This window comes from Rhea americana, unplaced genomic scaffold, assembly GCF_003343005.1.
Source record: "Rhea americana isolate MKP2758 unplaced genomic scaffold, rheAme1 scaffold_33, whole genome shotgun sequence".
Classification (NCBI taxonomy): domain Eukaryota; kingdom Metazoa; phylum Chordata; class Aves; order Rheiformes; family Rheidae; genus Rhea; species Rhea americana.
The window spans coordinates 5855007-5881009 of record NW_028186457.1 but is presented as its reverse complement, the minus strand read 5'-3'; the positions used below and the strand labels follow the sequence as shown (position 1 = coordinate 5881009).

Genomic DNA, 26003 nt, shown 5'->3' with positions numbered 1-26003 from the left:
AGAGAGAGAGATGCTTTTCTGGTGCTACTGAGAATTTCCCAAGAGAGAGTATTAAAGTTCCCAGTATTGCATTTTTGGGAGGGAACTATTATATCTGATAGAAAAGAGAGATTTTTAGTGATTTTTTTCTTTCCTTTGAATACTGACACTGATAGCTGTCTCTACTCGGAGATTTGAAATATGGTAGCAGTAGTCCTGTGTGAGATGGATTAGTATCAAAGGTGCCCATATACTCCTCTCTCACTCCATTTTTCATGGCATTTCAACAMGCTGACATGTCTGAGTGCGTCGGCACTGCGTTGTGCCGAAGTGCTGGTGCAGCTGGCCTTGTCCGGGCAGGCAGCCCTCCCAGCAGGAGATGGAGACCCTGGGCCCTTGCTTCTTTTAGTCTTGTGGCCTGGGCTTAACCTCTGCTGGGTCCAGCTGACTTTACACAATACTTCTGTGTTAGGTTCATATTGAACCTAACCCAAGAGACACAGAAGTTTATTCAGGCACTCGCACATGCATATAAATAACGCAAAATATTGCAAGTGTGTCCCTGTAGTAATAATCTAAAATGTCCTGGATAAATGGAGTTGTTTTTCTAGTCCTAAACTTCTTGCTAACTGCGGCTGGAGTCAGCTGAGATTACGACTGTGCCATCTCATCCTCTTTTGCCCAGCAGCCTCTCTGACTTCCTCCTGCGCTGCTCTACTTTCCAGCTCCTTCTTTTTCCCCTCCCATGCRTTACTGATGGACTTTCTTGCCATGCAAAGCCTCCCAGGAGGCGGTGAGTGGGAAACACCGACACTGCTGTTGCTAATGCTGCCCTTTCCTCAGCCTTGCTTGGAGAAAGCTGACTCCAGGGACCTCGCTGAGTTGTGCTGCCATCTCAGGGGTTTCCCTAACTCTGCTCCCCCGTGCTGCCAGCTCCCCCCCCCCCCGCCTGTTACTTTAGAGGCTGAGGAAGAGCAGACACAAATGCCATGGGAAAGTAACCTCTGAGCTGGCAACTCTGCTCTGAGCCTTGCCCATGGGTCTGTGTCACTGCACAGGGCGCTGTTTTCAGCATGAAACGTATGGAGTGGTTAAAAGGTTGCCGTACTCRCTCTACGCAGGCCAAGCAAGCTGAGAGAAGAACCTGGACAAGAACAGCTTTGTGGCTATTTGCAGAATATGAAAAGAGCCAGAGAACAGCAGCAAAGCTACTTTCAGCTGCTTTCTCTTTTTATTGCTTTTATAGTACGTTTCCTTCTTTCCTAAACAAAAGCAGACAGTCCAGGACAAGTTACCGTCTGTATCTCTGTGGAAATGCAGACTTTCGTACTATTCGTGATGCACACAAAAGCACAGAGTTCCCACAAGTCTACATATGCCAGCCTTGTGTTCCCTGTTGTTTCTGAGGCCTGCATTTTAATTGCAAAAGGGTCAAAAATAAAACCGACTTGAAAGCATTCGTGAGTACAGGTATATTTATAGCTATAAGAATGTTTATACACTACAAAGAAATATTTCTGCTTTTCCCAGTATAGATCTCAGAGTGCTTTTATAAATATTCATAGAGTTTAGACTTCTGGAAATAATGGTTGTGCCTGTTTTCATCAGCAAAACAGGACTGCAGAAAGAATTAAAAAAAAAAATCTGAGGACTGAAATAGAGTATAAACTGAATGAGGTTTGTTGTAAACAACAATAAAAAAGGCAAATGTAGATACCTACCAAATTGCCAGGGCAGTTCTAGAGGATCAAATGATTCTCTTGCATCCTTTACCCTAGTCTGCATCAGCAAGGCCTTAGTTGCAAAACTATATCCAATTTGGGAGTACAATCCTTTAGGAGGACATGGATGAACTGAAGATAGTTCAGTAGAGAGAACTACAAATTGAGACAGTTTCAACAATGTGACTTGTGAGAAAAGGCTGAAGTATTGGGTTTGTTTAGTCTAGAAAAGAAAAAATTGAGCAAGAACAAAAGTCTTCCAATACTTTAAGAGTTCTAAGTACAGAAGAGAGTGATAAATCATTCTCTGTGTCTGCAAAGGACAGAATGAAAAATAATCATCTTAATTTGCTGCAAGAAATAGATAATTTCAGAAGAAACTTCCAGATGTAAGGAATAGGCTAAGTAAGGAGCTTATGTAATTCCTGATTTTACAGAAAATATTTTATTGATTTTGTTTCAAGGCTTTTCAGTCTGGCGGAAATAGCAAAATGTGCAAATATAAACACAATCCTGTAAAAAAAAAATCTATATTATGAGAATTATAGGGAATAAAGAATATAAAATAGACTTACAGGTATTATGAAGTTTTCAGTCTAGGCTGCACAGAACTTGGAGGTATTTTCTCATCTCTCTCTTCCCTAAGAGAAGGCCATACCTGCAGGCTATACCTGCAAATGCTCCTGACAGATATCTGTTCATCCCTTGTTTAAAAACCTCAAAGGATGGAAATCCCATGGCCTTGCTGGGTGTCCTCTTCAACAGTTTAATTATTTTTCCTGATGTTTAACTTCGATCCCCACCATTTCAATTTTAAAAGACAGTGCTACTTGAGCTGTTTCTAGTAGATAGAGAACAGTTTAATCTTCTCCTCTTTTATCTTTTATGCATTTATCTTTTATATATTTGAAGACTATTACTATGTCTTTGCTCAACTCTAGTTCCTTCATCGAGTTCSTCACATAGTTTGTGCTCTCCAGGCCTGTGGTTGTGGTTGTTCTCCTTGACACTTGCCACATTTTCGGTAAGAGGTAGTGTCCCACACTGAATGCACTGCTCCCCAGAGGATGTTGGTCATTGCCTGGGTCTTACAGCCAGAGCTCCTCTTGGTACATCCCAGGATGAGGTTTGCCTGCTGTGCAGCAGCGTAGGAAAGTCCAGAATAAACCATGGCAACTTGACATGGGTCCATCATCTGCGATGGTCACACTAAGTAGTACCAGACTGTCAGAATAATTGCCCRTGTATTTTTTCCATTTGATTTTTATCTCAAAATTTGTCTAATCTTTTAGAAAGCGTCCATTTCAATACAGATCACCTGTCACAGTGAACAGAAGTCAGCACTTCACCTGATCAGATGAGGCAATGCTCTGGGCAGGAGTGGTATTTGGAGAACTAAGATCTGATRCAGCTGAATGCAACCTGGTTTCTAGAAAAAGAAATGTTAGGTGTGTAATGGGATCTAGTCAGCTGTGCAAAGTCCTGGCCTTGTTTCTTAAGGCTACCGTAGCTCTTGCACTTACTTGGCGCTGGCTAGTAGGATTGAGCAGCCTGTTCCACTGATACGTAGCTTGGGAAAGGTTTGCTGTAGAAATAGGTAATTCTAAGTCCATATAACCAAATGTGAGCRAAGTTGCTACCATGATTATTGAGGCCTATAGATGCCTTTCTGCTGCTCTGGCAGGCTTTATTTATTTATTTATTTATTTCTGCTACTGGAAAGGTCTAACATTAGGAAGTTTAGGAACAGAAAGAGGAAACCTTGAAGATCTGTAATRCTGATTTCACTCTGACCGTGTGTCTGTTGTGAGTCCAAGTACAATTTACTAAGCATTTAATCTGCAATGAAATCATGCATGAGGTTAATGTTAGTTACAAAGTAAAACTGAAATTAAACGAAATAGAATTTCTACACACGACTGCATGCAGATGTTAAAAATGTAAGACAAAGTTAAAAAATATATCCTGGAAATGGTTAGTGCAGTGAAGAATAAGCTTTTATTTCACATAGGCACTACCTGATTTGTTGTGTGTTCTGTGTTGTTTATGGCTGTGTGCACGGTGTGGTACGCGGTACTTGATTGTTTGGTGTTTACTTTCCAATGAAACAAAACTCATCTACAAGCCTGGTCATTCAACCATAAAGTATAGTACTTTTACCATTCACTCTGTTTAAAATCAAACAGTTCTCTGCATGCTGTGTCTCACAAAYACAGCTTATTCCCACCCTCTGTTGTCTCCAAGTTGCCCATACAGTAGATTTGCTTGTTACTCAGAAATCAAAACTGGGGAACACGTACTTCAAAGGAACAAGTGTGCCAACAAAACTGACTAAACACTAGAAATAATTAAAAATTTGAAATAAAACTCAGTGGGGCAAGTTTTTCTCAGACAGTAGTGCAGCCCCATCTAAAGGAAATGGCTTGTACTCTGTGAATGAGGCACGGAAGGGTTCACGTTCCTTCTAAAGGTTTTCATTTAACTTGAGGTCACCATTATCCTCTTTTCCAGCAATCATCTACTAAATCTGGTAATAGCAACAGTGACGTAAGTGGAGTTGGACAGAGGCACCCAGTGGATAAGAATTTGACCCACTGTTTTTATTATTATTATTATTATTATTATTATTATTTATTTATTTATTGCTGCTGTTGTGGTATTGAGAATCCCCTGAACGCTTACTTGCTTAATCAAGTAGGGAGAAACCTTCAAGCAATCCATTTTACTATAATCTCCCTGTATTGCTATAAACTTGGGAGGAAACTGTTAATCTAATCTGGGTTTTATATTGTCAAGTTGTTTTAGATAGCCCTCCAGCAGTGAGGGGAGGAATCCTATCCTCCAGTTATGCTATATAATTGCTTTGGTGCTTCTGCAAAGAGGATTTGCCGGACGCAAATKTTCTGTGTTATCTCACTTAAAGGAGTGGGACTCGTATAAAATACTGTACATTGCTGGAGTTGTCAGAGGCTTCATACAGCTTTATTTCCTCATCTGCAAACTTAAAGTTTATTCTAGTTGATCAGGGCTTGCAATCATCCTTGATTAAATTCTTTAAAACAGGAATAACAGTCAGCACTTGTGTGCCTAGCTAATATGCAACAGCTGATCTACAGCTGCTTTTGTGAAACTTAGCGTTGAATATTTGCTTGGAAAGTTTGCATTGATAATTCTTCCACCATTCTCAAATATGCCCCATTCTCAAATATGCCATAGTCATAGAAGAAAAGGGAGATCCTCTTGAGACATTACTAAGTGTCAGACGGTCTTCAAATGGGACTAAATAAAGCCTACAGAAATAAAGATATTGATTACTGTACTTCCTGTGGTGTCAATGGCAGCTTTGCACAGGTGGACACCAGAGAGGAAATTGTGGCATTTACCAGAATGATTCCCAAAGCTTTCTAAAGTGCGCAGTAAATTTTAAYGATAAAAAGATGCAGTTCTGAAGGTTTGGGTTTGATTTTTCAGAGATGGTAAGCAGCTATAGCTAGCACCAGTGAGAGATTTTGATTAAGACTGGTTAGGTTTGCATTCAGGCTATCTGCATCAGTGATTTAGGCATTCTGATTCAGAGGCCTTTTGACAGTAATTTTTCTAAAATTTTTGTTGTTTTTATCATCAGTTGGAGTGTAGAGATGAAAGGACAAAGGAGGGCCAGGGAGTGATACAGAGCATTTCTAGGACTACCTATTTTTAGGTCTTTTCTGTTTTGCAAGGTCAGTTTTGGTAACTACTAACAAGTGAGGCACAAAAAACCCCATAAAATTTCACTAGTAAATGTGACCTTTCAACTGTAGAAATTTGGATTCAGAGTTCAGACAAAACTGGGAAGTGTATGCAGCCTGCACTTATCAGAGGTGTAGGTTCAGACCCAGAACTTTATTAGGGTTAAGGAGGAAATACCTATTTCAAAAGCAACAACTTCTGCTCTGCAGAGTATAAAGCAAGCATATTCATGAGCTTAGCCATATCCGTTCTGCTCATTAGGGGCTATCTACTAAATCATTTTTAGTAGAACAAAGCAGAGTGTGTGGTGCAGAGGGATGAAAGTCAATTTATCAAATGGGGTGGGATGCAGAAAGAGGGAGCACTTCAGTTTTCCTTTAGSTGGTTAGCATATGCTGCAGCTATAACAGACACACTCACACAATTTATTTCATAAGCTAGTTTTATGCCAGATTCTTGTTCTGCACTTAGGTGCTTGTTAAATATCTTGTACATGCCCTTTTTTCTGAGCTCTGTTATAAAAATTGTGCTATTTCTGGCTTGGGTGCTTTAAAGTCCTTCAGGTTTGTTTCTGCTCTTACACCTAACRTTTATCTTCATAGCCTTGCTTCGTTGACCACAGGGACAAAGACAGAATGTATAACACTACTTAAAACAGGTGAATAATCAGTTATGCAGTGAGGTCACACCAAGTTTGTTTTTAACTACATCTGCTCTCTGCCCATCAGTCTCCCGCTCTCTTTTCCATGGTCCCTGTATCTGTGAAACACCTTTGCTTTGCAAGTTGGTCTTGCCTCTTATAAACGTGATATTGTCCCTGCCCTTCTTGACCCTAAGTCTAAGATCTTTTGATCTCTCCCTTAATACCAGTTAAGTCACTTTTCAGCTTTGTTCTGGAGGTGAGCAAAGGCACATGAAATGAGTTTCTTTGTCATCTTTACCCTTATAATCTTTGCTGGAGTTGCCAATGAAGTTTTAAGGCAGAATCCATGCTTTCCAACTGTGGAAGGTCGTAGAGCTCATCAGCCCCTCTGCAGTCTTATTTCTGGAGCTAAATGAGAAGGTTAAAAGGGAGATAGATGTAAAGCCTGTTCAACTTTTCTTTGCATAGTTACAATATCTTAATGATTGCAGCAGATGTTCTCAAAGTTGGAATTATTCTTTCTAATGGTTCTTGATTTGAAGCATTATGGCATGGCAGTCATCTTGTCATAGCTTTGACAAACAGTCTATCATTCTATTTAAGGAATCTCTTAATCTTWAAAGAAAGGGGCTTAGTTAATTTAGAAGTCAAGCAGAGAGATGGCAGTCATATGAGCTCTTAGCACAATAGATGCTCATAAAACATCCCCCATAAAATTATAAGCTTTTGGGACAGATGCAGTAATGTAACATTCCCTCTTTCTTTCTCCTTCACATGTCTACCTCCACTGAGGATGGTTATTAAAAGTAAATGCTCAGAGCCGGCTGACCTATCATAACAATATGTTTTTTTAAAAATCTCATTGATATAGAAACGAAGAAAAAGCAGGACTGTTATTTGGTAGGTACTATTGCCTTTCAGAGAGTCRATTCAGCTAAGTTTGGGTTAATATTCCTGAAGTCAGAGAGACACCTGTCTTGATCTCAGAGCAATTATTAAATGTTGTAACTTTTACATTTRCAGTCAGATGGCAGAATAATGCAGCCTCCTGGGGGAAGGGGTAAAAATTTCAGTATTGGAGAGATTTAAAATGAGATTGACTGAAAACTGCATGAGATCCTATATGCAACAGCCCATTAGTAATACACTGTAATAAGAGCCTTCTTATGCCTTATGTCTCCTTCTAGAGAAAATGAATTTTGGCCTTAATAAGGGCTACTTCATCACCATGGTTGTGGAGCTGTTCTGGAGCACATGTGAACTCCTATCTCTGATTCTTGYAGCCGTCACCACTCTTACCACTCTGGCCACTTTTGTCTCTGCTGAAAAATTCCCAACCTTTAGCTCATAGTGCCCTAGAGAGGCCTTGGCAGTGCAGAACGCCACACAGGGCATTAGGAGAAGAAAGCTATCACCGCTGTCTTTGCTGCTTTGCGTATCTTAAGGAACTTTTATTTGTGGTTGTTTGTCTGCTAGATCATGAGTGTGCTAATCCTTAGGAATCAAGGCAAATCCGTGCACAACATATCTCTGCAAGATCGACTGTGCTTCGTTCTTACCTTGTGTATAACACAGGCAGAGAGCCCTATCCTGAGCCAAAGGTTAGTTGGATCAAAGCATTTGGGTCCTCCAGAAGGTAAACTATTGGTAGCTGCAGAGAAGACAGTGACCAGTGTGCCATTAGTGCTCAAACCTTGTGCAAGAGGAAGGAAATAATTTTAGTGAAGACTCCCAAGTGATTCCATTGGGCCAGGCATGCCCACAGTGTAGAAGGAGGTGAAAATACGTTAGCAAGAACCCAGGAGGGAAGTTTCCTTCCTAGCCCTAAACATGGCAAGCAGTGAGATGCTGTGTGTGTGATATCTCCTCCACTTAGAAGGATTCTTGGTATGTAATTGAGATACTGGCGCTTTAATAGATGGGGGAAAAATCTCTGGTCATGGCTAGATTAAGTCATGTTTTCTCTGTGTCTTAGCAAAAGTATTTCAGTGCAAGTAAGAAAGATTTCCTGTAATAACCTATCAGTTTTTAAGAAGCTGTGTTCGGGAATTTTTCCCTAAAATAATCTTACAGACCTTTCTCTATGACAATTCCATTTTTGGAAATTTTGCATGAGGAATCTTTCATATGAAATGGGAACGTTTGAAGTGAATCATTTAATTTGCTTAACTAAAGAGGTTCCTACTACATTTTTATTTTAAGCTGATTCTCTTTAATCAAAGTACAAGTCACTCTTAAATATTTAGTGTTGTTAGATGAAGATCCRTGAAAGAAAATGTAATTATCTTTTCCCTTTTTGCTTTACCTAAAATATGCCTTTTTGGAATTTTTAATTKTGAAATACCAATTTAATTTGAGCTGCCAGCATGAATAACTTCTAGGGTTTTAAGCACAATTTAGTATTTTAAATTGAAAAGCTATATCAATTAATTCTGTATTATTTTAGAGACTTTGTAGCAGGTTTGCTGGGGGAGATAAGCGAGGGAGAATCCAATTCAGCGTGGATCAATTGATCATGCATATAAATGGCCAGTTATATGTGCAGCTGATATATTTGTCCATGATTGAAATATTAGTGAGATGTAAGATGTACTCGTGTTTTGAGGGTATGTCTGCCGAGGTTTTTTTGTAGATTGACCTAACTGGCCTATAACCTCAAACTTGTGCATCTAGAAGGCAACAGTTTGAGGTCTGTAATTAGTTTCAAGATTTCAGTAGGATCGATGGATGTGCAGCTGCCCATGAAAATCAGACCATTTGGAGGGACACTCCAAATGGAGTTAGTCATCCAGTTCCCATGTCATTAGCTTGAAAATGTGAACTTGCTGTCTGTCTAATAAGTAAGCACCGTCTGTTTTCACATTGCTCCCCTCCTCTTAGTTGTTGGCTGGTAGCTATTTGCGTTCAACTGATTTTTTTTTTCAGCCTAACTGGCTTTGACACCAGACAAATTAGATAGCGTTTTGTCTCCATGATTGATCAGGGAGCTTTCATTTTTGGCATTGTATTGGGGCGTTGCTTAGAGGATAAATAAATAAATCAGATATTCCTGACAACTGTAAAATGATTAAGCAAAAAAATAACTCCACATAACAAAAAACTAAATGATGATCCCTTCATCACTGTTTAGTGTGAAATCAAAAGGACAAGTTTTGTTTGGCTTGGATAACTGGACATGCTAACTTTGAACTAACATTACTATTTCCTTCTTCCCACTGAACATTARTCTACTGGTGGTTAGTACATGGGACCAAAAGACTTCCGATATCTGAATTTCTGATGGGTTAAGTTGGAGCTGCAATTTCTATTTTGAAGTGTGGGTTTTAGTTGGAAACCGAGTACATAAAAATGGAAATTTCTCACTCAGTGAATCACATCCTGGCTGTTGACCTGAGTGACAAAACCCATTTTTTTTCCTGTGCCAAGCTGATGTCGTTTGGACAGGCTGCCTTGATTTTACTTCTTCTGCTTCTTGCAAAACCACCATATTTTTAACCAGTTGCAAGGTCAAAATCGATTCTCCTGTAATATCTGGTCAATGGYCTTGTCTCCAATACTGTCAGACAAGGCAGCTGTGGGAAGACTTTTGCCAGATTGCTACTTGCAATTCAGCCACGTTGAGGAAGGATCTCGGTTTATTCCCCCCAGCGTGTTAGCAGCTACAGTTCCCGCAGCTGGAGTATCTTCATGTGCTCGGACTGTTTTTGGCCTGAGCAGCCTGGGAGGAAAACGAAAGGAATTTGTCGTGTCTCCCAGCTATGTTTCTTATATGCTTTGGAGCTCAAGAGACAAACCCCGTGCTTGTATATTTGACCCTGCCTGTCAAACATGCTAGCACAACTTTTCTTGACTTCAGTTAAATTTATGCCATGATTTCAGAGGACAGATATTGGCTTACTCCATGTAAAATGTCCATTTTGATGCCACTTGATCTATTAGAAATGCTAATACTAAATATTTAAAKCTGTTTATCCATACATATTTTTCTCGAAGGCCTTCTGGCTACTCTTAAAACATGGCAGACCTAAAGTGCATACAGTTGTTACTCAATTCGAGTGGTCCTGAAGGAATAGTGAGCATTTCAAATATTGCAAAAATTATAAATAACTCCTGTATTCTTATTYAAGAAAAACATATTTTGTGTATGCATGTAGTGAGGGAAGAAAGGAGACCCCTTAAAGTTCCTGTTGAAGAAATGAAAGTTGAACTTTCATTTCTTTGAACTTTCCAGCTCCCTTCACCAAGCTCCAACTTAAAGAGGTGGAACTTTATTGAATGCAACTGTTGTTGCATGTTATCAGTCTGAATTTTGTCTYAAGTACTGACAAGTATTTTGTCAGTATAATAACAGTATGCTTTCCAATATAACATTTGTGACGGTGACCTTTTTTGTTTAAGAAAAGAAAAAAGAAGGAAAATACACCTCAAATAATGCATGGCAGCAATCAACTGAAGCATTTCCCTTATTTTCACTTCTAGAAATGTGTATCTCAGGACATCTGTTTTTATTAAAAACTGTTCAGTCTGCCTGATGACACAGCAGCACAAAATATTGCCTTGGGTTGGTAAGGTTCTCCATCAACACCTAGCAAATGAGCGCACTGAAAACTGCTCTCTAAAATGCTTTTCTTCAGAATACCTGGTGTTCTCAAGGTCAGCCTGTTTCCTAACTGTTATGTCTTTTCCTTTCTTTCAGGGTTTTGAGGACCCCAAGGACAAGTAAGCAAATTTCCTTCTGTCATACACTGTTATGTTTCCAGATTTTGTTTTTCCTCTTGGTAAAAAAAAAAAAGAGAAAAAAAAAGGAGGGGGGGGGAAGATGGTAAAAATTAATGCCCAACAGACAATAACAGTGATGGACTCCCCAGGGATTTTTGCTGGAGGGAAAGCCAGTCTGAAGGTGCTGTATTGGCAATTGAGAATTGCTGCTGCCTCAAAACATTTATTTGTTTGAATGGTTCTAACTAGTTCCTGAGAACAACATCTACACGTAAAGGGTGTTTTACAGTGTAGGATGTTTTACAGTGTTTTACATTAAAAACATTTTAGTAAAAGTAACAGTTTAATAGGAATGGTATTTTGTGTTGTAAAATTGCTTCTGCGGGGGAAAAAATAAATCCAACCATGTTTACTGTTAACTTCTGCACTTAAGCATAACAAAAGCATTTCTTCTGTTGAAGGTGTTTGTAATAATTTCTTATTGGGTCACAGTGGATGGTGTTAATTGTAGCCTTGCTCAGAGCCGGTAGGTGAACATAGGAGGAGCCTGATGACACGACGGTACTGCTCCTTGCCAGTGTTCTCAGGCTGTCGGTCAGGACTTCGGGGACCTCCATGAGCTAGGGCACAGAAGTGCTTTTAAGCACCCTAAAAACCCAACTTTGGGAAAATTCACATTGTGAAGACTGAGCCCTGAGAACAGCTCTCCAAAAGTAAATGGGTGTGTTGAGTTGGAATATGGCACAGCAAGCAGAAAGCATGAGGAATCCTCTCTTTCCCTTGCCCTTCACTGCAAACTCATTTGTCGTGATGTTTAGTTTGCATGTTTGGCTGGCAGTACAACATGTCTCAGAGTCACCGGGTTTTCTTGTTGTGCCMTAGGCTGCCGTGAACTCTGTTGATATCAGATATACTTTGGGCAGAAAAGAACCAACATGTTACAACAGAGTAATCCTTAGGAACATAGAAAATTTAAACATCCTTCATGAAACAGGATATTTCCTTATAGTTTGTGCAAGAGAACGTAAATTCAGCTGCCTCAGCCCACCGGAAAGTTACTGGGGAGTGTGGAAATGCTGAAGCACCTCCACTGTTGTCTAAAAGATCATACCAGCTCTCCTCTGTCCTGTAGTCTGAACAGGTTACTTCAACGGTTATGGCCAATACCTAAGTGCCGGCAAGGATGACTGCGTATTTACCTGTGCTGATTTGGCGCAGCTCCTTCATGTTATGTAGGTTGCGGAGTTTTTGCTTTTCTGTTCAGGGACAAAGGTTTGGCCACAAAGATCTCCAGCAGGAAGCATTCATTGTGATGTTGTTCAAAATCAGATATCAAAGCCAAGTCAAGCGCTCAGTCCAGTGCCTTCACACGCAGAAACGCTGAGCATACTTTTTGCTGACAGCGGAGGAAGATGTAGGCACCACGCATCTCTGAAAAAGGCATGCCTAAATCCAGATTTAGATGCTGAATCTAAATGCAGATTTAGCTATTGAATCTAGGCATGAAGCATTTAAAACTAAGGCCTTTATGTAGTGCTGGCACTCTTCATTCGCAGAAAGTAACCTACTCAGCAGGCGGCTTTCGGATTGCTCAGCAGCCAGCGCCGCCGGGTGAATTGCCAGCCTTTGCGTTTGCAGGCAGAGTGCAAGAGCCGCTGCAAGCTCCATTTGCGCTGTTCCCGTCCCTCACAGTTTTCTGTTGGCTGCATTTAGCGAAATCTCAGTAGTGTGCTGAAGAAGTGTTTCTGAAAGTTTTGTGTAGGCTTGAAATCCTGCTTTTTTCCCCCCACCACAGTGGTGTCCATAAGCATTTCCACATATGGTTTTCGTTAGTCTACCGCAGGCCCTCAGCTCTGACTTACAGGCGCTGTCTCTAGGGCACTCTGCAGCGCTGGAAAATGTCATCTTTCCATTCAAACCATCCGKTTTTGCAAACGTACCCAGAGTTGCTCCATCCTGATGAGCTTGGGTGCAGCTGGCAGGGTAGCGGGCTGCCAAAGTCCCCCGAGCAGCGAGGTACGTTCGGGGGCCTGAGCTTCCCTGCGGTCTGTGTGTACATGGGCCCCTCACGGGGAATATCCACAGCGATTTCAAACTTGCAGGGCTGTTTCTCCCTAAGCCGCAGTCCCACAAGTTAATGTAGTATTAGAAATATCCTTAGACCTATAATGACTTATTACAAAGTTGGCTAGAACTTGAGCGTGGTTCGTTCTTCTCTTTATGTCTTCCTGAGCGATGCTTTTTGACGGCAACTTTAAATTTAACAGAGGTTCACGAAAGTGCTGAGCTGGCTCTTTAGCCTGGCTTCTCGGGGAAAATACGCTGCATCTCTCATATGTGGTATGAAACAAGTAAATGTGAATGACTCAAATGTGTAAATAACTAGTAAGGTCTTGGAAGGCTTTCTGTAAATATGAAGCCTAATAATCTCCTTGCTCATTTTTGTGAGTCTGGGGGACAGAATTGTGAGGACTGAGTGAAAACAAGCAGTGTCTTCTTGAGTGTTTAAGCAGATATGCTTCCTCCAAGGAAGCATCTACAAGGAAACTGAATTTCCTTTCCTTCAAGGGACAAAACCACATTCAATTTCAAAGTGGAATAAATGCCTTACAAGGAATAAATAACTCTAGAYTCCAAAAGCAACTCTTTTTTCCCCCCAACCCCATTGAAATATTAAAATTTGCTATTATAATGATACAGACGTTGAGACAAAATAGACTTGCATTTACCATACTGTTACTGTAGAGATGCAGATGATGAGTCGTCACGACACAGCTGAGGTGCAGACAAGTTCAGCCTATTGGCTGGGGCAAAAGGGGGTGGCATGCAAACGCAATGGGCCTGCTTTATTTTTCTTTTGGTCAGAGGTACATAGTAGAGTTGTGGGTGCAGAGTGCTTCTACAAATCTGGTCTGCTATTGCAAAAAGTTTTTGGAAAATTTGGGAAGCCGTTTTAAGTAGTCTTTGCTTGCAGTATAATCATACGTATAGAGGCCTGCTGGCTACATGCAGTATTTGTGCTTACACACTGTTATGCAGCACAAATAAAACCTAGGAAATACAGCTGAGTGGCTTTTCATTTTGCTTGTCAGTCTTCAGGCTTTCTTTCCTAAGAGTGCATAAGGTGAAGGTCACATAACATGAACTATAAGCTGCTCTACCATCATGGGATTTGTGCATGGAAATAGTTATCCACTGGAATATGCCCCAGCAAAAGCTCTGTGTCCTTGGCAATCATGCAAACAGAGCAGGGAAAATATCACTTCAGTATTAGCTTTTAATTTCTGCCTATAGCTAGATTTAAGACAGGCCTTTAAAGWGACAACATCAAGTCATTAAAATACCGGTAGACTTTAAAAGTAACTAGAGGTTTTTGAGGGGAGGAGATAGTGCTTCAAATTCCTTATAGCACAGGATGTCTCAGGTTGATTTCAGTGTTATTTTTTCAAAAGTTTTTGAAAATAAGYCCCATTTTTCAGAAGTTGTAACAGAGCATTAAAAATGCACTGGCACTGAAGGTTATCAGCAATTTAAAAATCTTGTTCCACAGTTTTAGAAAGTGGAATCTAATTTCACACTGTCTTTGCTTTTGCTACCTTTTTCCCAGCTCAAGTATGTTAAGTAACTATCTTGTATAAGTGAACAGAACATTTCAATCTGAACTATGCTTCCCACACTTATAAGTGACTGCGCAAAAGGGAGAGGGTGAGGAATCAGGCCACATTTCTTCCCCACATTTGTTCCTGTGAACAATRTAAATGCTCAAAAATAGAGAATTGTTCAAATTCAGAAATTTTCGCAGGAATATTTACAGAAATGATATTGGGAAACAGGAGCTATGACTGTTTTCATGAATCATTTTGCCAGTTCATGCAATAATGGCTGTAAGAGTCTTGAAATGCAGGGAAGACTAAGGCAGAGGAATAGTGGAGGGAAACTGCTGAATGCTTTTAGGGAGTGAAACATGGTAAAAAGACTTCACAGAAAGAAAACAGCTCCATGATAGATGTAGTACAGAAAAAGAACAAGTAAATAAAATCTTTTTACTAGTAGACTCAGGACTGGCAATGAGCTCTCGAGCTGATACCATTTTCCTCTCAGTTCATAATCTGCTTTCTAGTTAGAAGTTGTCATAAGTGAAATGTCATTAACCCCCAGCTTGTTATACAGTGAAATGGTAACTGGATAGAAAATTGTCATGTCCTCTTATGTTCCCTTTTTGTGACATCTCCTCAGGAATACACAGGAAAGTATGAACCCGGAAGATGAAGTCGATGAGTTTTTGGGCCGTGCCATTGATGCCAGAAGCATTGACCGGTTGCGCTCTGAGCACGTGCGCAAGTTCCTCTTAACATTCAGGGAGCCTGACTTGGAGAAAAAGGTAATGTTGTTGACAGATCATTGCAACAGGTCAGTCAGGCTTCTTGTGAGTTTTGATTCTCCTGCATAAGCTGAAGCTTTTATTTTTAAAGGTAAAGTTAGATTTTAGATGTTGGAGGTGGGATTGTGAGTTTAAAAAAATCTGTGCTTCTTTACGGAAATGGTAATGTATATGTATCCCTACAAAGCCACAGTCATCTGAAGGGAGCACTAGGCAGGAAAGCCAAGCCATTTCTGTCAGACACACATGAATAAGCAGTGATGACCTGCAAGGAGTAAACCTGATCCATTCCACTGAGCTTAAGGCATTCAAAGTGAGACTGCAGTCACCCCTCATCTCCTTCAATCACTGAAGAAAGTGACTGTTTGAGAATGCAGCCTGAGATCTGAATCACTTCTGGAGGAGCTCTTGTCTTCCTTTGGCCATCCAGATTCACTAGGGTACATTCATACTCCCCTTGTCTTTGGAGAAGCTGTTTTAAGCAACAGTTAAAATCATCTCTCTYAGATTTGGGAAATGAGGGTAACATTTTCAATTTTTCAATCTATAATATGAAGACAACAGCTTCTCTAGAAAGTTGCAAAGTTCAATTCAGCCCTGTCAGGAGATACCTGGATGCTATTATGAAGGATACCATATAAGCAACTGTTTTTAATTACCAAAAGAAAATTAAGGTCTTTATTTTTAATCCTAATAACACAGGTCCTTGGGATACTTGAGCTGTCTTGAAGTTAAACTCATTTTTTAGTGGGAAAAGCTTTTGTTAGATAGCTAATAATAATTAAATTCGAGGTAATTGTTTTAACATATTATTTAGAAATGCTCTTTCAATCATAAGAGTTGCAACCTATTAAAAAAGCAGACTTTCACAGGATTTACAGCTACTCAATGAATCAGTGTTGGATTCAATAAAAGCACAAGCATGTAATTTTCCCCAGCTACTTCCCTTTAATTTTATAGCTGAAAACTGCTAGGGAAATTAGCAGTTCACCTGTTCTGAGCATCTTTTATTTCATGGTTCAGTCACTGAGCCCATCTGTAATGAGCACTGTGCTTCAAGCTAAATAAAGCTTCTTTGGGAATCGGATACAGCTCCCATGTGACTGATCTGTTGATAAGTAGTTGGAATGAATGGCTATGTGAAAACTGCAGCATCCTTGCACTATCATTAGAACCAGCCAAGCCATCTGCACAAAAACAGAGGTTTTCTCATTAGCAACACACTTTCCTGTTGGAGGAAACTTCCCATGGAAGAAGTTAATATCTGCCAATGGTGACCTAGAATTCTGGTCTCAGTTAACCACTTTCTGTTCCTCTCATGTAAGGAGCAGAGGGTGAATCTTCTTTTCATCCACCTACGTGGGTATCTTCCATGGCTTTGGTTCTGTTTGAGGTGTTACACTTGCCCAGTTGAAGGAGACTTCTCAATTTYAGATGTTCCCTATCAGTGGTGCTTTCTAAGGACATAAAAAGAAGCCACGTAAGAAGCTTTTGTGGGCAGAAGGCAGCTGACTGTGTTTCCCACGCTAATGTAACTCTGTTCACTTTCTTGCAGTACTCCAAGCAGGTGGATGACAGGTTTGGAGCCTACGTGGCTTGTGCCTCCCTAGTCTTCCTCTTCATCTGCTTTGTTCAAATCATAATCATGCCACAGTGAGTATCTTTTCATCCCTTTGTTCCCATCTGCACCCCTCCTGTATTCTGCCCTACTTCTCTTTGTTTTTTCTTGAGGTTTCAGAGCACCAAAGGGAAGAGAAAAATCCTTAAATAATTCACGCTSAAGTGATGCATGATGCTTATTGTTTTCACTCATTTTTGGAGCAGAATTAACCTCCTTACTGGCATGTGAGGATTTCTGTTTTGCCAGCATGTTTTATCTTAACATTTACCTCCATTTTAGGAAACTACAGTAGTATTTTTATAAGCCCTTGGAAAACAAATATCACTAAGTTGGAAACATTGTCTACTAAGGCACATTATACATTCACAACGTAAGGCTAGACTCTCTTCTTATCTAAATGCAATAGGACAGAGTGGTGTCTGCTTTATGGATGAAGTCTAACTTCTCATCTATTTGTTCCTCTGGACTCTGGAGTACCTGTGCAAGAAGTTCCTCTGGACTCTGGAGTACCAGTGCACTGGTACTCTGGAGTATCAGTGCAAGAAGAAAGGTTCAGAGGGAGTTGAGCTACACATGCCCAAGTTGTGGGCAGCTCACATTCAGTTAAAGGGTTGCAATCATTTTTTTCGCCAGGCAAGAGAGGGACCAGAGTGGAATTAAGCGTTTCAGGACTGTGGGGCACTGTGCCTTTGGACTGTTGCAGTGTATTTCTTTATCTGAAAGTCACAGGCTAACCCACTGGATCTTTTCTAGCAGGAAGCTCTACAGACATGATATTTACTCTCAAAGAATTCTTGAAAAAAAAACCCAAATTAAAGCATGCTAATACTTTCCAGTGCTCTGGTTTCAGAGCAGGGATATCTCCTTCACTGTGTACCACTGTGCTGGAAATAAATTTGGAGTTACTCTTTTTTAATTTWAAGAGCAAGATCACAGAAACTCTAAAAACATTTCATTACAAAAAGACAAAAAAAAGTTCAGAGAGAGTCTCGATACTCTGATTTGTCATCACAACTGATTTCTGTTTCTGTTCACACCACATTTGTTTTCAGAGAAGACACTGGTTTGTTTGTACCATTCGGATCAGATATTTGGAAGGTCATAGAACCTGTGTCTACTGTTTGAGKTCACTCACTCTCCTGAGCAAGAGGGCAGTCGCTTCTGGTCACAGAAAGATTGAATCAGGAAAATGGCATTAATAGAAATGTGCTGTATAAACAGAAGGATCCACGTAGGCAAATAAGAAGTGAAGCTGGAGGAAGCTCAAAAGTGAAATCAGATCAATCCCAGCACTTAATGCAATGATGACTAAAGGTGTTCTTTAAAAGTTTGCCCTCATTTATTAACGGATTAYACTTTGGATTTCACAAGTGGATGTTCGTGCCTTGAATTCACATTTGAAGAGGCCCTCTAACAGTCTTTGTGTCGCTCATCAAACTTCCTAAGCAGCCGCCAAGTTGTCTTTATAAAACCCAGTTTAACATTCAGAATAACAACTTGACAATTTCTGATCTGTGACAACCATATGGATGGCTCTTCTGTGTTACACGACAGCAATATCTTAAGACAGTATGGTGTAAATGTCATACTGGTCAGTCTTACATGCCTCATAAGAGTGGGGGGGCTGTGGGTTTTTTTGTTTGTTTTTGTTTTTCTTCGACATCCTTATGCAGCCTGAGCTGTCTGAAAGATAACTTTGTTGGAGAGTAAATAAGTTTAGTGTCTTAAGAGCAAGTCAGATATATTTTCCATCACCTTTTGCCTGTTTTTCCTTATATTTCAATTGCATAGTTTAGTCTTTTACTGAAGATAACAATTAAGCAGCAGGGCTTCATGAAAGACRCAATATGGAATTTGAATCCGAAACCTGAGACAAAATGGCAGTGATAATTTGTGATGATAAAGAGGAATAGCTTTAATGAATTTCACAAAGGCTCAAGCAGTGAATTTGCAAGTACAATTATCTTTGTAGTCATGAAAGAACACAGAGACCAGCTGGCTTTGGTGTGGTTAGCCTTAATGTCACGTTGCAAGAACACTTCCTTTAAATTATGAACAAGGCAAACTCCTGGGAGGGRGCCTGTCCTTTCACACTGAGACCAATCATTGGGAAATTGTTGTTGAATATCTTCATGATCAAAACACATCAAAATGCGTAGTACAATGTTGGCCCCAGGTCTTGTTTGTACTTCAAAAGTGGAAGGAACAGAGAAAAAGGAGGAACTCTCAAACTGACTGGGCTAAAGCTGTTTCCCCTAACTATCGTCTTGCTGTGGTTGCTCCCAGCCCATTTAAGAGGCAGAGCACTGATGTACACTCTGCGTGGGTTATCTAACCCTATTGAGCTCTCTCTATATATTCCCTCTTAAAAAGCGCGGGGTTCCCAGCTCTTCCAGAGGCACGCGTGAAAGGCCGGGCAGAGGGTCGCATTAGCTCGAGATGAGATGCACCTCCCCTGCAGGTTTCTTATGTGCCTGGCCACAGCTGCCCACATTGCAGAGCTCAGCAAGCCTTCCTTCCCAGGGGTCTCTTATCCACAGCCAGCTTGGGGGCTGACCCGCTGCAGTAAATTGTGCTGTCCTCTCCTGTAGTGCATGAAATATTTCTCAGCCCCTCTGCTGTCACCCTGGCAGGAAGGCGATTGCTACACAAGATGCAGTATTCTCTGCTCTGCAGCCTGTGTGAGTAATTCAAAATAGGACAGGGGATCTGTTGGTATTCAAGGCACCTCATATCTCCTACTGCTATCCTAATTGGAGAGCCCGTGCAGTGTGTCATAGCTTGTACAAATGTCATATTCTAGAGAGCAGAACTGTAGCTATTCTATATGGTGTGCATTAAAAACCAAAAAAAATCTCCTTGATTTCAGCTCTACGTTTATGCTGGGTTTTTACCTGACCTGTTTCCTGATCCTGACCACGGTGGTGTTTGTTTCAGTCATTTATTCCTGTGTAAAGGTGAGCAATGTTGTTTCTTTGTGGAGCCCTTTGCCTAAGCCGACTGGATCAGTAATCTGTTTCCTAAGCTAACAGAGCATGTTTTGTTAGCCGTCCTTTCCACACTATGTGATAAGGGTTACAGAAAAAGCCTTTGATAAGGCAGAATGAACTGCAAACAGATGTTAGGGTTGGCGTCTCTTTAGCTCAGCAAGAAGTAATCACTCTGCAGATCTGCATGTCTATTAAGTCCCCTGCAGGCGTTCTCRTATTGACATAAGAAGAACACATTTCCCAATGTGGAACAAAACACTGACCATTCGTTTCCTCCCTGTAAACTTCCTGCAGAGTAGCCTGTGTACTGTCCCCCTGCTGCATATGCATGTTTTGGTAGGCAGATAATCAGAAGCAGAATATCATCAAGGAAAAATGTCCTGGGGGGATATAAAAACCATTAATATATATAACTTTATCAGCCTTTCTCAGATGAGTGTGCAGAGCTTTCAGCATTTAGTGAGCTCCCTTTTGKAACTGGTGTCCAATAAGCAAAGAAATAGGTACTGTGAAAACTGAAAACATTAAATATTCTTGGCATTCTGTGATAAAATGGCAGTCAGTGCTGTTGGGAAGGGTGATGTGCTTATACTTTTCAGTCAAAAGTATTTGTATTAAAATGTTGATCGTAGTTGATTGTATCTGCTRTTTTGAGGATTCTTCCATGCTAACAATGTCTGAACCTGGAAAATGTTAGGATTCAGACTCCCTAGTCCAAACTCAGCTTCATTCCTCAAGAGCTTTGAACAAATAGCTCAGTAACATTTTTTGTTTCCTGCAGAAGAAATAGTCAGGTAATGGATTGTGTCAGGGAAATGATTTGCCTCACTTTAATTTTCTTCTCTGTTCCATTTTCGACAGTTGAAGGTGGGTGCTCTTGACAGGTTTACACCTTTCATGTCTTTGATTTTTGAAAGTTCAATTCTGAGAATTAAGTTTTGCCTTCCGATTTAATAAGAGCTATGAACTGTTTCCACTGAATGAAGCTTCAGGTTAYGTTTAAACTTGCAGCTCCCAGGGCTTCCCTGAGGTCATGAACATTTTAAAAGAGCCTGGTTCATAAGTGCGGCGTCCCGGTGGTCCTGCGTGTTTACCTTGCTTGTTGCAAGTCTTCCGTGTTTCCTGGCAGTCGRAATTTCAAGTCAGAGAGAACAGTGCTAATAGGAAGAATAGGAAGACTTGGATCCCTTGCGCTGGGAAATAATACCCAACGGTGCCCCGTTATATGTCGTGTGCCCATTGCACACGAGGATGCTACTGAGTGTCCTTACTTTGTAGACTGGTGATCTGCCATTAATGAAAGCGATAGCCCTTGTGGAGAGCTTTTGGTCTCAGGCAGAAAGTACTCGGCAAGCCAGTGCCGAGCTGTGCTGAAGCCTGTTTACGCTGCAGCGCTGCGGGCAGCGGCGTCCCAGCACGCCGCCAGCCGCGCCGAGCCAGGCCAGCACACCAGCTCATCCGCGACGCGTGGCCCTGTGCAAATAATGACGCAGGAGCTCTGGCAGCCCCAGACCTCTGAAGCGTCTGGCCAACCTGCARCCAGGCAGATTTCAAAGAGCACAGCTGTTTTTCACGCATTGACTTTTACAAGCTTAAATTGTTTTCACAAACTGACAGCACCACTCATTTTTTCTGAGTGCATTTTCTGGTGCATTTTTTCATCATTCAAAGTTTTTGATGTTGGCTTGGGGCTTTTTGGTTTGTTTAACCTTGTTACTGGTCTAAATTAATGATTAATTTAAAAAGCACACAGGATTTTTCAACCCTGGGAGGTTGATATGTTGTGCTTTCTTTGCCCTTAACTTCCAAGCTCCCATAAAGGAGTCCAGTGGTGCCTGCAACTGTTTTTAGGCTGGCTTTGCCTTACTGGACAGGTCCTGGAAACACAGATGGACAGGTGCCACAGTGGATTAGAGAAACACCATCAGAATTTAAGGGGATCTTATAAAGCTCCTGGTATTTCCAAAAGTGAGTTTTCAGCATTCTGACCAAGACCCACAGGGTATTTATGTATAACATTTGCTGACATTGGTGGTATATGTGCGTGAATTGCAGATATTAAAAATATAGGGCTTTCTAGCTCCTGTACTTTTTTTTGATTGCCACTTTTTTAGTGCCCCAAATTAGCTTCTGCATTGGAGCATCTGATTATGGGATGGCTTGTTTGTGAGGATGTGTACTTCTGCTGCAGGATTGGCTTGGCCAGTTACCTGTTGAACGTGAGCAGCTCCCAAAGCTAAAGCTGCTTCTATCATGAAAGATTTTGGTATTTCAAATAAGATTCTTTTTTTCTAATTGATCGGTTTGCCCAGCCCTTGATTAAGGGGTATTGCTTTATTACTGTACCAACCACTCAAAAAGATGCTTTGAGGGCTTGGGTTAGCGGAGAGAAATACCTCTCAAAACTCAGAATAACAACTTTCGAAAAGAGTAAGGGTTGTAATAGTCTTCCAGTTGCCTGTGCTTCCAGCCTATCACCCAAAAGCAAATTCTACCCCACAATCCACATTTCAGGTTGTTTAAAGAGCAYTATATAAAATACTGCTAGCAGCTTACAGATCAGGCTTTGACTTACGGCAGGATTCATACAGGGATTTTATTGTTGTGATACTTGTGTGGCGTGGCCTAAGGCTTAAGCCTCGGGAGCAGGATCCAGTATTTTATGAATACACATAAGGAAGGCATTTTTACAGATCCTTTAGATGGATTTTTAAGACATAGGGATATCAGAGACTGCATTATTTATTTATTTCACAGTCGGATGTGGGATAGGAAGGCATGTGTTTTACATACTAATAGTTCCATACAAGGTTGGAAGGCAGGTGTTCAACCCAGGAGAACATCAGAGGCATAACTTTTGTCCATTTGCTGTGCTGTTATGTGATAAGTGGCTCTTTTTGCTTCCTCTTTCCAGCTTTCATGTGAGATTTTCCTTCCTTGTTTTGGCCTCTTCATCTCTGTCTTTGACTGTTGCCAGCAGGCTCTTTCTGGACAGCTTGATTGCATTTTATTTTCTTTTGCTGTCATTATTATCTTCTACTATAAAATTCTCCATGTACTAGAAGTTGATCCTGGAATTACCAACCCAGCCAGCTTGGCTTTCCAAGTTTCTTCAGCTGTAATAAACAAGAGTGTCCCAGTTCTGTGCTTTGATGCTCAATGAAGACTTGGCCACTGAGGGATGGTGTTTCTTCCCCCAAAAAATCTAAGGTCATGGGAACCAGGGTCCCTTCTCAAATACTCCACTGACAGACATCTGTTTTGCTACTGACTTACCAAGTTTGTATTTTTTCTTGAAATCCATAACTTTTGGTATATACATTGCTCTGTGGAATTCTACTTTTTGCATGTTCCTGGGAACAAGTGTGAGAGAGAATCCAAGTTATCCCTTACAAGATCATAGGATTTTAAGATGGTAKTGCCTTGGATAGGTACAGTTTGCCTATCTGTTTCTCTGTCTCTCGAGGCTAGGGTAGAAGCTCATGAAGTTTTTTTTTTTCTTTCTTCTTCTAAAAATGGGGGGAAAACCCTCTGAAAACTGTGCTTCTTTTTTTATAGACTAATAATACACTATGAAATAAATTATGTAAGTGGACTTGCAGCTTCAAGTTGCCTGGAGAGGTTGTTTATACTCCAGAGGTATCTTAATTTACTTCAAAATGACTCAAAGGCTTGTGTTATAAATTGAAAAATCAAAACTTAAGGACCTCCTACTTTTATTTGTTTCACCACACACCAGTAATTGTATCCAACTGGTTTTCCTTATCCACAATATATATTAAGAAAATTGAAAGGAGAAATACTACTCTCCTGTCTATGATCAGCTGTTACCGCAAAATACTGTTTAGTGTGCTTTTTGTCATGCAAATGAATGGAGGTTGTGGATTAACTTCAGTGTAACACTTCTACTTGTTACAACGCTTTTTAAGTTTGGACTTTCACCTGTACAACAGTGCTCTGCCTTCCTCTTCTGTATCAGCATTACTACAACAGTGTCAGCCTGGTTTGTTGACCAGTCAGGGTGAATCTCCAAATATGAAAGCACTTAGTTCTTCTGCCCCATCTTCCCCTGTATAAAAATACCTATCTCTACATCAGATGTAATAAAGATAGAATTGGCTAATTGCACACTTTCAGGGACTCTCCCCTTGAACTTATGTCTTCCAGCAGCATTTATACATGTGAATTGGAGTCAGTTGGACAATCTAGTTTACTTTTTCCCACTGAGGTTACTTTTCTTGATGCAGAGGTTTTAAGAGCGCTGACAGGTGGCCTCAAGCTTGTGTAGCAATCCAAACGTGAATTTGGCTAGCCAAACGGATCACTGCCTTTCTTTTAACCCCTTTTCCGCATAGATGTAGACATAGGTTTAGAGATGCCATTTCGTTAGACCTTGCCTCGTTGTTCTGTTTTTCACTGAGGCAAGATTTTACTCCTATTAAGTCTTTTACTAGGACAGAAGGGATTTTATTGGACAGGAAGGGAATTTTCCTTTCTTGGGGGGGGAGGGCTGTTTTTTTGCTGTACCCCTGGCCTGCAGATGCATCTTTGGAGGGAATATTACTAGATTGAAGCAGACCTGTTAGCACTGCAACTATCATGGAAGTCCTCCAAGTGACAACCATTCCTGGTCTCTATATTTGCCTCTGTAAAATGATGCGTGGTGTGGCTGTACCGCTGTGCTCTCTGTTGCCATCCTAATCAATCACAGTTTCTGGCATTAGTTTGATCTTCAAGACTTTTTTTCTGGCTGCACTTGTTAATTAATTTAACCTTTTCGGTACTTCACAAAGTGATGAAAACCAAGATTAATACAAAGAAAACACGTTTTCATTAGAATTGAAGTGCCTTCTCTTGGTAGCTTTGCTTGATATCTCAGGCTTGGTTCAAAATCTAGCCTTTGGAGGATTGTTGGCAACAAGGGCTTGAGCTAAGATCCCCAACAAAGCACTCCGAAGTTTTATTTAGGTGCCTGATTTCCCAAAGATTGCAGAGAGAGGTTATACCCATATGTACCTTTGTGAAGTTTGGCCACCAGGAGCAAACATGAGCCTTGCAGGGCAGCAAGACCTGTCACGTTCTCATCCAGGTCCAGCCTCAATCTCCTGAGTCAGTTTAAATGATACCTTGGGATAAATGCTGCCTTATCTCAGTTTCTCCATTTGTCCAATGAGAACAGTCTTTCGAAGAAGTGTTATGATATTAATTTAGTGTTTAGGTGGTGTTTGGAAGAGCGAAATACTAAGTGCTAGTTATTACTGTCCTACAACACTAATACATAACAGCTCCGCCAGTAAGGATAAAAATCCACTGCTAATTCTCTTTTTCCTTCTTTGTGATTTCTTCTCTTTTCACAGAAATATTTTTTGCAGATTTGGCTGCTTCTTTCCAATTTAGCCTTTTATAAACAAATCTGCTGACTGAAGCTGAATATTGAAATCCAATTTAATCAGCCCCCTGCAACCTCCCTTGAATCTTAGCTGATAGATTAGAAACCTTTCTGCCTGATTCCTCTCACATGTGGTGATGTGAGCATCAGTGAGGAGCAGCTCTTAGAAAGGCTGTGGACTGTCATGAAGACACAAGGCAAAGCATATCGGTCTTTTGGTTGTATTCAGCAAACATTTTCTCCAAATTCCTATAGCCACTGGAGATTTAACACTGTATTGTACTGTTGGGCAACATATACAGTTCCCATTAATGTCACTCCACAATAAATCAGAGGATAGTATCCTCTAAGGGATGAAGATTATCATCTGCTTGTCAGCATGGACCAGTAGGCACCATGATACTGGATCTTATATTGCAGACTGAGGGTAGCAGTTTAAAAGACCTTATCAGGGGTGACAACTCATGGATACAAAAACCCTATAAAGGTAAGAGAGGAGGAAAGCCTAAGGGTGTTGTCCTACATCCCTGAGATGGTGGGAATCTGTTAGCTGATGTCTGTCTAGGAACAGCTGGGTATGGCAGGGAAAAGAAGTATTTTGATTCTGGATTATCAGCAGAGTCAAGAATTTCTGTATCAGCAAAGTTTATTTCTAAAAAAGAGGGAGATTGTTTTGTTTTAGATCACCTGCATGGGCCTGATGGATTGTATAAGTAATCAGTAAATTTCAGTCGATTCTCACTGAGTGCAAAGAGATCAGAACCCTGATTTCTCCTTTTCTTCCACCACCCTCCCCAAGTAAAGATTGGCCCTTTGCTCTCTGAGAGTTAG

At 40.7% G+C, this 26003-nt stretch overlaps 1 protein-coding gene across 1 annotated transcript in view; it reads left to right on the top strand.

Moving 5' to 3' along the window:
- The window catches only part of ADCY5 (adenylate cyclase 5), a 222341-nt gene that overhangs the window by 177804 nt on the left and 18534 nt on the right, over positions 1–26003 (top strand). The window contains exons 9-12 of the mRNA XM_085311019.1: positions 10769–10791; positions 15028–15172; positions 16728–16825; positions 19663–19750. Coding sequence (XP_085167145.1) covers positions 10769–10791; positions 15028–15172; positions 16728–16825; positions 19663–19750 — 354 coding nt within the window. The remainder of the gene's footprint in view (positions 1–10768; positions 10792–15027; positions 15173–16727; positions 16826–19662; positions 19751–26003) is intronic.